General features: G+C 40.4%; 2 protein-coding genes across 2 annotated transcripts; one reads left to right on the forward strand and one right to left on the reverse strand.

Moving 5' to 3' along the window:
• Nucleotides 1–474: 474 nt before the first annotated feature.
• Nucleotides 475–9,126, reverse strand: LOC136446159 (all trans-polyprenyl-diphosphate synthase PDSS1-like). Its single transcript, XM_066444473.1, has 11 exons — nucleotides 8,923–9,126; nucleotides 7,110–7,216; nucleotides 6,556–6,676; nucleotides 5,814–5,950; nucleotides 5,297–5,438; nucleotides 4,418–4,529; nucleotides 3,685–3,794; nucleotides 2,943–3,023; nucleotides 2,272–2,385; nucleotides 1,912–1,992; nucleotides 475–1,336 (listed from the first exon to the last, which is right to left on the reverse strand). The coding sequence occupies exons 1-11, from the start codon at nucleotides 9,091–9,093 to the stop codon at nucleotides 1,196–1,198; spliced, it is 1,317 nt and encodes a 438-aa protein (XP_066300570.1). The 5' UTR covers nucleotides 9,094–9,126; the 3' UTR covers nucleotides 475–1,195.
• Nucleotides 9,127–10,617: 1,491 nt separating this feature from the next.
• On the forward strand, nucleotides 10,618–13,261 carry LOC136445721 (leucine-rich repeat-containing protein 3-like). Its single transcript, XM_066443856.1, has 3 exons — nucleotides 10,618–10,706; nucleotides 11,411–11,652; nucleotides 12,843–13,261. The coding sequence occupies exons 1-3, from the start codon at nucleotides 10,618–10,620 to the stop codon at nucleotides 13,259–13,261; spliced, it is 750 nt and encodes a 249-aa protein (XP_066299953.1).
• The last annotated feature ends 646 nt before the right edge of the window (nucleotides 13,262–13,907 follow it).

Consider the following 13,907-nt stretch of genomic DNA (forward strand, 5'->3'; position numbering starts at 1 on the left):
AATCATCTTTCTCCCCGCCTGTGCATTAGATTTCCAGGTGTCTAGAATTTGTCATCTAATGAATTATTTTTCGCGTGGCCTTATGAGAAGGAAGACCCGTTGACTTCCTTGTTCTTTTCTGTAGTGTCTGATAGACCTTCTGTAGTGTCTGATAGACCTTCTTATCTTATAATTGTACACATTTGTACTGGTAAAGCCAAATGTTACCAAATGAAATGCTGGTTGTGGAGACATCCTCAGAAGTAGAAGTCTGGTTTGTCAAATATAAGGCCAACCAATTTACTTTTACGTACATTGTACTTAGATCTTAAAAACCAATGCCAAACTGGTGATGGAGGATGGCTATGAAAATAAACAAAGGGGAAATTAAAGTCATTTTGACCTCTTGTTAACAGTCATTGATTAAACAAACAGAATCACAACCTCTTAAGACGGGTTGTGATACCTGAAGGAGAAAAAAGAATACAATCACAGTTTTCTCTGTATTACATACATTGTATGCAATGTCTTTTGTAATTGTGAAAAATCCAAGAGCTAAGGATTTAGATTTGGAGAAATGTAATTAGCCGCCCTGCAAACCTTAACTCATAGCCAACACAATGTTGAATTTAGGATATCGATATGCTCATATTTCATTTTCTCTGGTGCAAAATGTACAACATAGGCCTTGGTATTAAGTGGTCAATGTTCAACATTTCATAAACTCACAAGTTGATGCCCCTGTACTGGTTTTTAAAAATTCATTTCAAGCAAATAAACTGTTTGTCCCATGCTATCGGCACTTCACTTCATATGCAAAACATAAATGGTGTCAACTGGAAATTAATTATATAAAACCTGTAATCACAGCAACAGGAACATCTCTGCTGACTGAGGGATGATTTTTACCATAACTAATACATGTTGCAGCATGCTGTTGCCTTAGTACTGCAGTACTACAACCGAATAATAGGGGTCCCTTTTGATCCATGGGGAAAGTACCAGTACTAATACATGAAACAATTGTTTTGTTTAAAAGCTGTAACAGAATATATTACCAATGTGCAAATGAGCCAAGATACTAGTAGTCTATTTCAAAAACTATGCCTTGCAACAGTATCAAATATGACATATCTTTAACATCGACAACATTTTAAACACTATCAAAACCTTTTTTTATAATATGTAGAATAGTATAAAGGTAACACTTTCTGTGTTATTTCTTCCTATTTAAAACTTTCTGAGTTAATGTAACTAAGGCTTCCCTCTCAGGGGAGGGAGCTAGCTGTTGTATCTGCCGGACAGCCTCCCTGCAGTACTGCTCGGCCAGTATCCTGGACTGTTGTAAACTCTCCGTCTGTGGAGGGAAGGAAAACAGTTCTTGGGTCAACTTCCCTAGATGCTTGGTTGTGTATATGTAGTACCGGTAATAACTCTCTGTAAATAGTGATTTGATAAGATATAGTCAAGTCAAACTTGTCTTACTTTCCTTGGCATTGAATGTCCTCTAACACTGACTGGCATTTTCACTCATAGCTATGTACTTCCTAACAAATTGATACAAAACTAGCATACGATGTGTGTTTCTTTCCCCCCCCCCCCCCCCCACACACACACACACACACACACACACACACACACACACACAAAAAACAAAAAAACTAACCTCCTTGTTGCTGAATTGCATTAACACTATCTGTCCTTAGTGCTGAATTACATTCACACTAACACACTACCTGTCCTTAGTGCTAAATTACATTCACACTTACTTACAGCTGCTTACACACTACCTGTCCTTGGTGCTGAATTACATTTAGTATGATTTACGCTAACACCGTAACCAGCTGTCACTAGTGCTGACTTACTTTCACACTAACACACTTACTACCTGTCCTTGGTGCTGAATTACATTCACACTAACACAGTAACCACCTTTGTAACTGCTTCCCTGGCCAATTCCACGTCTCCTGGTTCACTGAATCTCCTCATGATCATGGCATTCAGCTCAGGGTACTGGGGGGGGGGGGGGGGGGGGGGGGAAGAAAGAATTAGGTATAGATTTGTTTAAGTATCATACAAGTACATCTGTCAAAACAAAGGAAAGCTTATAGTTGGAAAGTCTGGGTTTCATTCCTGGCCAAAATTTGAACCCAAATAACAATCTTTGGTCTGAAAAAGCCACTTCAGCAGGGAAAACAGCAGCATTTTCTTCAGTTTTTCACTTCCTCAAGAATTCCATTCAAGTCTTGACACCTGATTAAGATGAGTCAAATTTACAATGTACAAGTGTACCTTTTCTGAGGCAAACAGTACAGGCGCCGTGGCCAGGCCCAGTTTCAGGTCCGCTGCCGTCGGTTTTCCCATCAGCTCCTCCGTCGACATAAAGTCCAGCATGTCGTCTACCAACTACGGAGACAAACAAACACAAACAAACAAACAGGTGTATTTCAACTTCTTGGTTGGTTACAAAATAACTGAAAAACCTTTCGTTATCTGTGTTGCATTTTTATGTACCTTGAATTGTGTTCTTAGTCCATGCTTTTGTTTTATATTTATTTTTATGTTTTTAAGGTGAGGGTTTTCCATAAGCTGTTTTCTTCTTGCCACATCCTCAATAAATAAAGGTTCACAAATAATAATAAAAAAGTTGTACGTATGTTTCTTTTTTTCTATCCAATAAGACTTGGTTGGAGAAGGGATTAAAAATTAAAAGAAAGGACTAGAATTTTGGAATGCAACTTTTTTTATATATCCATGCTTCAGCTCTACTTTTGGCAAAATGACTGTAGCAGAAGTCTTAGAATAGATGTATAACCTGATTCTATATATAAAGAGTCGGAAGTGAATCTCTGAGTTTTATCCAGTTTTAGAGTTTGACTTGGTTTTATATATATTGTTTACCTGGATGTCTAACCTTTATAAACGTACCTGATTTGATAGAAAGAGAAAATAAAGGTGAGTACCTGAAAGGCGATGCCTAGGTTCTTCCCATACTGGTAAGCAACTTCCTGCACTTCCTTACATCCTCCTGACAGAACAGCCACCTGAAAATGGTACATTTGTTTCATCTTTCCAAAAGAGATACTCTTATTCTTGTCTCTTTCACTGTAACTATATGTTCACAGTTTTCACGGTCACCTCTGTACCGTGAACTAATCATCACCGTAAAAATTTATGATTTCTTCACACATCCATTCTGTAAACCACTTGCCACCACTGTGAAGTTAAAGTTCTGTGAAAATGTCCATTTTCCTTACACCGTGAAATTTTGCTACCGTGAAGATAAAGTGAATTACATTAGTGAACATGCATTCCTCCTTTGAATAAGGAGTCTCACACACGAAAGAAACTCATGACACAAACAAGACTATACTGTTACACTTTACCTCAATTGTTTATTGACATGCATATTTTACTACGTCTATTTGTCTTCTAAATCAATCCTTCTATGCCGCAGCATGTTGGCGTCTTGGCGACCTCACTGCGATCTAAATTGGATTTGTGTTACCCATGACTTTGTAAAGGAAATATCAAGCAAAAAGTATGACTAAAAAGACAACAAAACACAAAATGCGTAAAAAAATATGTCAAATTCGTTGAGCTCTGTGTCAAGTTGCTCGGTTCAAGCGAGGTCACCAACGTGCCACAGGTCCAATAAGATACCGCTTAAGGAAACAAAGCTATTGTCTTGTCTGCTGTACTTACTGCTCTACAGCTGTGTGCCAGCAGACTTGCTGTTTTCTTGAAGGTTTTCTTCAGATAGTGGGCAAACCTTTCATCTTCATCCTCCTTAGTGCCTAACTGCATAAACTCACCTGTAATGAGGTCAGATATAGTATAATATTGAATGTAGCTCTTAATATCATTATCATTATCTTATGCTTTGTTTGAACTTGCAATTAGCCCTTGGGCATGTATTTGCAATAAACTTTGTTTGTAAACTTTGTTTGTTTATAAAAAAAAGAAAAAAATGCTACTTATTGAGTTATTCTGAACCCAAACTCATTTTACCATTTGTTATACATCTTCAAAAATGACCCAGTATGATAGAAAAATATAAATGTACATTTTGTCATCTTAAAAGTGAAGCTGCACTGGTAAGCATGGACAAAACTGCTTTTGTCTTTAACTTTCTCACTGCCGTAGGTGCTCTCATGCACCATAGTTGTATTGGTCATAAGATAAGTTAGGAGGACGAGGGTTGAGATACTACAAAAATAGCAACTCCGATTGCAGCCGTCATTTTATAATGTGAGCAATAAGCAACATCTGTACTTACACAGAAAAACAATAAACCCCTTCATTGCTTTCAATGGTCAACCTCAAACTAAGGACGAAGAATGACACTTTTTCATTAGCTAAAAACTTGCAATGTGCTTTCCCTAAGGCTCGCAACAAGCACCAATCCTTGATTAGCTCTTCCAACAGCCGTACTCACCCCTGACCAGGTCCTCTATGACCTGTGACAGTAGAATGACGACATCTTTGTTCCCGATGGAAGCCAGAGCCATGGAGGAGACTGTCAGTATGTAGTCTCCTGTCAGGATAGCCTGCAAGGAGGGAGGGGGGTACGAACAACGTTAACCATTCAACTGCTACTTTTCTGTGTAAATGGAATTCTAACTTGCAGTTTCCTTTCAAACTATCAGACAACCAGTGAGGGAAAAGATATGGGGGTTAGCAAAAGGCTGTGCTTCTTAACCTTCTCCCTGCTGCCTAACTCTGTAACCAATAGGGAATTGGGTGCCAAATGGCTACATCAGTGTACTAAAGGTTAAACGCTTATAAGGGGAGCCCACATTGTACTTGTAAGTAAATAAGTGCTGCCTAAATATTGCTTCTTCTAAGAAAAATTAATCATTCAAATTAACAATGGGCAGGAATAAACCAAACCATGATTTCATGTTATTCTTCAAATGCATCACACACAGGGATATAACTATCAATTATAATATCATATTATATATGCATAACAGTATTCTGAACCAGTGTGAAAGTTCGCTTTGGCAGCCCATGATTGGCTTCCACACTTTATTAAATAATGTTTTTTATTGGTCAAAAATTACCCGTGCAATGGCAGCCTTTCTAGTGCTGAATTGATGCAGGGCAATCACATAATACACATGGGTAACAGATACATATTTGCTCCACACTTGCATTTTGTGGAACTGTCGCAACCAGTTGACCTCAATACGACCTTCCCCTACCGAAGTCAGGTACTCATTTTCACCTGAGTGAAGTGAGGAAAAAGGTGCAAAGTGCCTTTCCCAAGGGCACAACATCAGGGCATATCAGGGGTTTCGAATCCTGGACCTACCTTTCTCTGTCCATGTAGGTTACTGACACAGGCCTTCCCCCTCCTGGTGTCTGCCTCGTCGATGACATCATCGTGAACCAGACTGGCCGTGTGGATCATCTCCGCTATCATCGATATTCTTCTCTGGGAGGGAAGTGCCAAGCTGGAGAGGGGGGGAGTGGTACCGGGGTGAATTTTTACCTCCATGAAAAATGGAGGTACTGTTTTTTGTGTGTCTGTCAGCGTGTGTGTCTGTTTGTGTTTCATTCAAATGTCAAAACAGCGAACATAAAACAGTCCAGAATATTTCAAGATTTACAGTACACAGGTTAAAAAGCTTGAACAAACTACTGCATTAACTGAAACTACTGCACAACTCTGATAAACAGGCATTTATGATGCAATTGGCAACATTTAAATCAAGCATTTACACTCTAACATAAACAGCTGTTTTCAAACATTTCAATCATTACAACAGTGCAGTTATTACAGGAAATACCACAAAAATGCCAGTGTTCACATGATTATATAGACCCACCCATTCTCAGAAGCACCATTGTGAAAGTTGCAGGCACGTGACATCAGCAGCACTACCATTGGTCGGAAAGCCTTCCCCTGTCCGTCAAAGTAGTAGTGCGACATGTCTCGCAGCACGCTACCAAAGGTGGCCAACTCCTGACAAGGTAACACAGAAAAGTTCATGAAGGTACTACGACATGCAAGGTAGCAGTTTCTCAAGCAGCTGGGTAAAATTTGGAAACGTCAGACGTTTCAGAAGCATCAGCTATCTGTCACTGATGAAGCATTCAGTTACAGATAAAAAATACCGGATGCTGTCTGAAACGTCTTACCATTTTCAAATTTCATCCAGTTGCTTGAGTAATACCTTGCATATTAGGAAAGATGGGGAAAAATGAAGAAACGTTTAGGATTATCAATTCAGTTCTACTAGTAAATAGTTGATAGAAAGTATGGTTACAACTCTACAAAGGTTTATTGCTGGCTTTCAGTAACAAATGTAAGTCCATACAAGAAATCTTGCTTATTTTGGAGCTTTAAACATACAAATTGTGGAAGACTAGCTTGTTTACATGTACAGAACTTTCAAACAGTGGTAAAGCTAACTAAAGGTCTGTATGATGATCTTTGGTACCAGTACAGTGTATAGGGACATACATGAACAGCTCTTTCATAAAATAATGGCTTTACATTTCCTAGAAAGTAAAGAGTTTCAACTTATCATAAAGATATCTCTGTTTCAAAAATAAAAGTACACGAACCATCCTTATATCGTTGTACAAGGTGGACATTTCTGTAGACACAAGTTGGAAGGGGTCAGACGGGGTTCTTGGGTCCGGACTGGATTTCTGACTACTGCAGAGGCTAGATGTACATATAGACCTGGAAAAGGGAAAAACAAGCACATCTATAAATGCCTAATATTTTATGTTTTCTTCTTTTGGAACTTGCATTTGATGATTTATCTATCTATTTATTTATTTATTTATTCATACATTAGTTTGGCTGTTTAGTATGTACAGCCAGGGCTGCCCAACAAGCCTGTGGCTATTACAAATGGCTAGCCCTAGTCCTGCTGACAACACAAAGGCAGTACAATTAGACACAATACAATCAAGAACAATATTCTAAGTACATAAAACCTATTGTATATAAATGGTCTTAAAATTGCATTGGTATTGTAATTTGTACATTTGTATGCTTACTGTATATACTGCATATTCTGTTTTTCTTTTTAAATTTTAACAAGTCTACATAACAGGCACATACGCGGGGTGAGTGGCTAGCGAAGAAGATATCTTAAGATTTAACATACCTGATATGAGTTGTGGTGTTCAGCTGAAGGAGGGGTCTGCATACATTACCCTGACTACCTCTGCAGTGAGGCAGTCTGCCTGGCTCACACAACAGCTTTCCTGGGGCCTGTGATGATGATATTTCCCTATTGTTATGTATGTTTTGCACATCATTTATTCAGATTTTGAAACACTGTTTTTCAAGGGGGTCCAGTATACACAGAACACATGATATCAACATTCAGTATGTACAAAGAAAATAGATAAAACTTAGAGGAGAATAACTTAAAGAGTGGGCTGCAATACAAAAGTGCTACATTCCCTGCCAATACAGTGTTTGAGATTGGCAGGGAAATCTCAGCAATTTTCTGGGTTACCCACCCATGATGAAGTCAGCCAAGATGCTTGTCCCACAAAAGCGTTATAATTACAAATGGCATATCGTTCCAAAGGACAAGAGATAAGCTTTCCAATGATATGGAACACACTGTTAAAGAAATAAACATACATATGCCGCCTCACCTTTTTCTATAAGCTAGTTAATAACCACATCAATATTAATACAGATAGTCTACTGAAACAAGCTCAGGGGCGCACTCGGGGAAGCCACACGCTCAAATTTCAACCACTTTACGCCCGAACAGACTCTTACAAATATTCATACTTCCCCCGCGCCATACCCGAGTGGAACGCCCTGCCTGGCGCGGTTGTTACGGCTGCCACCGTTGAGTCTTTCCGCGCCAGGCTGGAGGCCTGCTCGCCTTAGCCTGGGACCTCCTCCCCCCCTACTTTGCCCCTAGCGGGGTTATTTAGGGGTATCCATGATGATGATGATATGATTGTGCAAAATTTCGGCCCTTTTTTATCGGGACTAGCTCATATACGCAGCCCTAGGGAACGTCCAATGGATGTATGATTGTGGCGATTGGGATGCCTTTGTACTAGTAACTAAAGGAGTTTTTTTTCAACCTTTGTCTAACCTTGAAAATTTACATACTCTTCGGCTGTGGCCGTTTTTCAAGAGTTCAAGGATTAAGAAGCTTTAAAATTATATACAATACAATGCAATTAATAAAGAAACAACAGAAATATGATCAACCGAAATCAAGTTTCCAAACTTTTTGTGTTTATATCATCACCTGGTGTTGTACTAACTTGGAGGGCAGTCCATTTTCTTTGGGGGGGGGGGGTAAAATTTGTTACTGTTAGGCCTAGGGTATTGGCATATTCAATCAAGGAGGTTTGATTCAAAATATAATTAACTAAAATTTCCATTATTTCCATTATTCATTTTAAAAAACATTCAGCTACGGTTGACAGTACCCTTTATGTTATTGATTTCAGAGTATGTGATTTATGAATACTACATCGTACATGTTGTATAAGTTAGGCATACATGTAAAATCATTAATCTCCAAGCAGATCCACACCGGGCGCGAAAATCGTAGTATGCTAGCCAGAGAAGGTCCAGTCAGCCAGAGAGGCTATTGGACCCTCTCTGGCTGACTGGACCTTCTCTGGCTAGCATACTACGTATACGATTTTCGCGCCCGGTGTGGATCTGCTTGGAGATTATAAAATCATGATGAACAGATAGCCGGAAAAGTTCTTTGAGGACAACACGATCTTTTCGAATTATTGAGCTAGGATATTCCACATAAGCAAGAAATGTAGAAATAACTGTTCAAACACAAAATACTTTTAAAACTGACACATAGAAGTCTGCTTTATAAACAGTATAATACGCGGTTTGATAACGCGTATATAACGGTATGTTTCGTAAACTCACGTGTTGTGTAACTACATCTACAAGGTCACTATTTCATAACATACCGTCCAACTTCCATCCTTGCCATCGGCGATTCTTGCGTGGTTTTGCCTTGGCTGCCTGCATAATTTCTTTACTGACGTCTTGCAGTGATTGGAGTCCCTCACGACGCATAGTTGTGGAAAAATCGGCAGAAATCTTTGCCCCTCCTTCCAAAATCTGACGGTGGTCGCCATCTTGCCGGCGAATTCCGGAAGTACGTAATTCCACTTCCGGTGTGTACCCGGTGATTGCGTAACCCCTTGCGTAAATCAAGATAGACGGAGGATTCTGTCGAAATTATTAACGCTCTATCAAAGATACTCTAATGCTAAATTTGGGGACGTGACGGCCAGGCTACGTATTACGTTGAAATATGCAAGCTGGTTTCTTTGAAATATGTATGAAGGCATGCAAGAGAAAAAGGTCACTCAAAAATGGTGTCTTAACAAAAGAGCGCAACGTTACCTGATGCTTATGTCTGTCGAAGCAAGGAGGTTAAATATTTAACCTTCTTGGTATACTTAATGGGATACCAATAGGAAAATCCATTGCGGACATGATAACGGGAATTGCGGACATGATAACGGGAGGCGCTCGCTTGTGGATTGGACCATTTTGAAATCAGCCTTCGCTTTACTAGTAATTCATGGATTTACGCTTTACGTTGCATAAAGCTAACTGTTGCGGTTTACGTAGAAAGAAAGCGACCAATTACGCGTTACGGCTTGTGTACTGATTACGAATTTAGTTGATTTGTGGCGACTGCCTACGTATTACGAAGATAAAAAAAGGCTGAATTACGCTTAAAAAACGACTGGTTAAAAATTATCACCATGTCAATACTACTGACCCAGTTTAGGATACAAAGTAAACGGACAGTTACTTGTTTGTGCCTTCTTCAGGGCAGTACATGAGGTGCGGGCGCCCAGTGCAGCTTAACAGGTAACGTTACCCTAAAACTTTAAGGTGCTATTCAGCTTCAGAATTCGACAATTTCATATTCCCAGTAATGTTTAGTTTGGACTGTGACGGATTGAATTGTCCGTATGATACCCTGGGAAACAAGACCCCGTGAGTCGGCGCGCTGGACTTTGCTACCCGCGATCCCCTAGCCTCTACGAGGCCTCGCGTATGGCTGGAAAAATAGTAGAAATTGGCAAAATAGAGTGAATAGTATGCTAAGGGATTCGGCTACGGTGAAAGGGTCCAATATGTCATCCACGGGCAAACTGTAACTTCTATAGCGGACTGACTTCTCTGGCAAATGTACTAATATAATGCCATTAGGTGACGTGGACGAACCGTTATGTTATGTCATGCACCCAGATGATGGACAAGATAACCCACTTGATTTTCTTTAGACCACCGAATTCTCCTTTCAACTGAAATCCGATTCTTAGTCCATTAGTTGTGCAGATACTCCCTATCTCCGACATCTATTGAAACTCAAGACAAAAGGGTCCATGCCAAAGGTGACCGGCTTAGATAAGCGGCTTTCACCAAAGGGTAGGGCAAATCCATTAGATTATTGCTATTTATTGTTGATCTTGTTGAGATCCTATACATACTGTATAAGAAGTGACACGATAACTCGCGGTCTTAGATGTGTATGTGTGCGTCAGGGATAGTTCTTTCTCAAAATTGTTAACGTTTAACCGTCTTTGGCGTTACTCCTAAGGTTTATACTCCACGTAAAAAGACAGAAACACAGCGGAAGGATGGGAGTGCCCTTGGCCAGCGTGGTGTTGGTCCTGCTGTTGTGTCAGACTGCCCAGGCGGCATGTCCGCAGGTATGCAGTTGTAACAGGTGAGAAGACTCTATGCGCAAAGCCAGAATGAACTCCAGCAACAGACCGTAATAAAGCAAATGCAATAGAATATTGATTATGTGTAGGCTATGAAAAACATTAAGAGATAACAGTCTAATCCATAACAAAACACATCAATGCAGAAGCAAAAGAACGTCGTATTCAGTTCGAAAAATGTAAGAGTCAGCTGAAACGACGTCGATGCGCTTGATTTCAATGTTGGTCAAATCAGTCTGGCTAGCAGTGCAACGTTCCATTGTTTGTTCCTCTGGAAACATCTGTGGTTAAAATATAACAGGAAGACGCACAGAACTGTGTTACCTGTTCCTAACGACGGGTCGATGTACAGGGTATGCATGTTATTCATTTGCTAAGGTGTAAACATGTTATCCGTATAGGTGTTGATTTGGGAGAGTTAGACAATATACTGATCACCTGTTCTGTCTCTCCGAAATATTTCAAACGGTTAATCACAATCCTTGCATTGATTTCTTACTTGTTGTTTTTCTAATGATAGGGAGAAAGAATAGCAACTAAATATATGATATACCTAAAACCGTCGGCAACTTGAGCCTCGCTGAAAGTTTAGCAAGGAGGTGTCATATGTTTGTGCTGGCCCATAGTTGCTCACGTTTTATCTGCTTGGACCTCACCTGTGTTATATTGTAAGTTGATTCTCATGATTCCATTGGCACTTTTCCAGCCACCACATTGTTAAATGTGCAAATAAGAGCCTGACCGCAGTTCCCCCCAACATTCCGGACGACACGGAAGTTCTCGACCTCAGCGACAGCGGCATCAGAGACCTGCAGGGGCTTGCTGACCAGTACCTTCCGAGGCTGAACGAACTCACACTCACCGGAAACCAGCTGTCGAACATTCCCGATCGAGCCTTCGTCAACTTCGTGTCCCTCCGACAACTAAACCTACCAGACAATCGGATAAGTACGCTAAACTCGGAATCCTTTGCCGGGTTAGGCAATCTAACTACTCTCGATCTTAAGAACAACCAACTTAACACCCTTCCGACGAATGTTCTCGAAGGTTTGGCTTCTTTGCGAGTACTTGACCTTACGAACAACCAGATATCATCATTTGGCAACCTAGTAGCGACTGGCAGTACATCCCCTCTTTTTGCTCTTCCTCTTAGTCATAACGACATCGCGGTTCTCAATAGAGATATGTTTCGGGGCTTGTCAAACCTTAAACGCTTAATTCTAGATTATAACAAGATATCTTCTGTCGGCACTAACACATTTGTGGACCTCAGTAGTCTCCAAAACTTGTACCTAGACAATAACATTATCATGGAACTGAAAAATGGTGCCTTCAATGGACTGGATTCCCTCGAAAATTTAAGCTTGCTAAAGAATAGAATTGAGGTAATAGAAGATGACGTATTGAGCAAGGCCGCCATCCCGAAGCTTATTGAACTAAAGTTACTTGTCAATAATATTGCAATATTGCCATCTATCGATTTACCTTCATTGCATAGCTTAGAGCTCAACAACAATCCGCTAACTTCTCTCCCCATTTTGAATCTACCAAGTCTTACAACGATATCTATCGAAGCGACGACATAACAACTTTGAGTAAGAATTCCATACAAAATTTGGTGAATCTAGAGAACTTGTATGTCGATGGTTCGTCGTTGAATGCAATTGAATCGGATGCGCTGAAGTCCCTTCGAAGCCTTATACGTTTCCGAGCTACAGGTTGCAAACTAAATGCATTACTGCCGGGAATGTTTTCGTCCCAGGAGAAACTGGAATATCTCGATCTGAGTAGTAACCTTATTGCAGAACTCCAAGACGGCACATTCAACGGGCTTAGCTCTTTGAAAACGTTGAACATGTATGACAACTTACTCACACTGGTTGGAGATGGGGTTTTTGGCACCTTCGGTCAATATGGCAAGAAACTTACAAATTTGAATTTGATGTTTAACCATCTCACCTCCTTCCCCACCGCCATACGACACCTCACAGCTTTGAACTACCTCCGTTTGGAACATAATCGTTTTAACCACGTCCCCGCCGGCGTATTCGACAATTTGTCTCATTTGCATTACTTTCATCTTAACCAGTCCCAGTACCTACAAACTGTTGATAAGAACGCTTTCGTTGGTCTGAGAGGGCTGAGGAAGCTTTACCTCCAATCAAATAACATCAAACAGTTGTCCGGAGAGATGTTTTGGAACCTGACCTCTCTCACTGAAATTAACATGGCCGACAACCCCTTCCACTGCGACTGCGCCATAGATGACCTTCGCGAATGGGTCGCCGGGAAAGCTTTATTCAAGGATAAGATTATCTGCGCAAGCCCAGAACTGATGCGTGGCAGGCCCCTAGATACCGTATATCCAGACCAACTAGCGAAGATGTGCCAGAACGCATCTTTATTTGACGCATCTGCTGTGGTAGGAAGTTTCTTTGGCGGTTTTCTGTTGGCCGTGGTTGCGTACGTGGTGGTAGTGGTTGTTCGTAGGCGTCGTCTCGGCAAGAAGAAGCCACGCTCGGGAGATTTTGGAAAGCTTGAAGAAGAAGACACGTGATGGTCTTCAGAATTGCCTTGTACCACATATCTTACAGTAATTCAAGTGTTCAGCAGAATACAAACAATAGGTGGAAAGGAAAGGAAAAGAAATGTAGGTAAAATTGAAAGTTGATGCACACAATGTTCTGAGGAGCATCTCTGAAAGAATAAGCAGTAGATGAGATAATTCAAGTGCCCTTTTACGACCCCTTTTGACCAGTTTCTTTCCAAAATGACATCGGTTAATGGTATATTAGTACATGGTCAGACTTATCGAAAGATGTTTGGTGTATATTGATTTTTTTTTCATCCCTTTGTTGGCTTGCTTTGACGTTCAGGGCCTGGCACCAACCTCAATTGCCAGCGTTATTGTTTGCTTCATTCATAGTGTTAGCTTTGCTAATTGTAGTTCACTTGTCCATTTGAATAGAGAGTGTTATAGTTTCTGTAGGATAGACCACCTTGGATAGACCCACTACTAAAGGGTTCAGTAGTTCCTTTAATTGCCACTTGTGTAGTTCTGTAGAGTTCTGTAGTTCCTTTAATTGCCACTTGAATATAAAGGACTAAAGTTATACGTAGTTCTTGTAGGCTGCAACCACAACGCAATGGTTGTGATATGCAATACTTCAGAATCTAACAAAAGTATCCCTGTTAGCAACTTC

The sequence above is a fragment of the Branchiostoma lanceolatum genome, chromosome 12, assembly GCF_035083965.1.
Source record: "Branchiostoma lanceolatum isolate klBraLanc5 chromosome 12, klBraLanc5.hap2, whole genome shotgun sequence".
NCBI classification, from domain to species: Eukaryota; Metazoa; Chordata; class Leptocardii; order Amphioxiformes; family Branchiostomatidae; genus Branchiostoma; species Branchiostoma lanceolatum.

Bases quoted from the DNA above. Each gene is read 5' to 3' on its own strand.
- LOC136446159 (XM_066444473.1), bottom strand. From the start codon at position 9,093: ATGGCGACCACCGTCAGATTTTGGAAGGAGGGGCAAAGATTTCTGCCG. The intron at 3,024-3,684 runs GTAAGTACAGCA...TACCATTTTCAG, and splicing joins TGGCACACAGCTGTAGAGCA to GTGGCTGTTCTGTCAGGAGG. The intron at 1,993-2,271 runs GTACACTTGTAC...CCCCCCCCCCAG, and splicing joins TACTGTTTGCCTCAGAAAAG to TACCCTGAGCTGAATGCCAT.
- LOC136445721 (XM_066443856.1), top strand. From the start codon at position 10,618: ATGGGAGTGCCCTTGGCCAGCGTGGTGTTGGTCCTGCTGTTGTGTCAG. The intron at 10,707-11,410 runs GTGAGAAGACTC...GCACTTTTCCAG, and splicing joins CAGGTATGCAGTTGTAACAG to CCACCACATTGTTAAATGTG. The intron at 11,653-12,842 runs GTACGCTAAACT...TTGGTCTGAGAG, and splicing joins CCTACCAGACAATCGGATAA to GGCTGAGGAAGCTTTACCTC.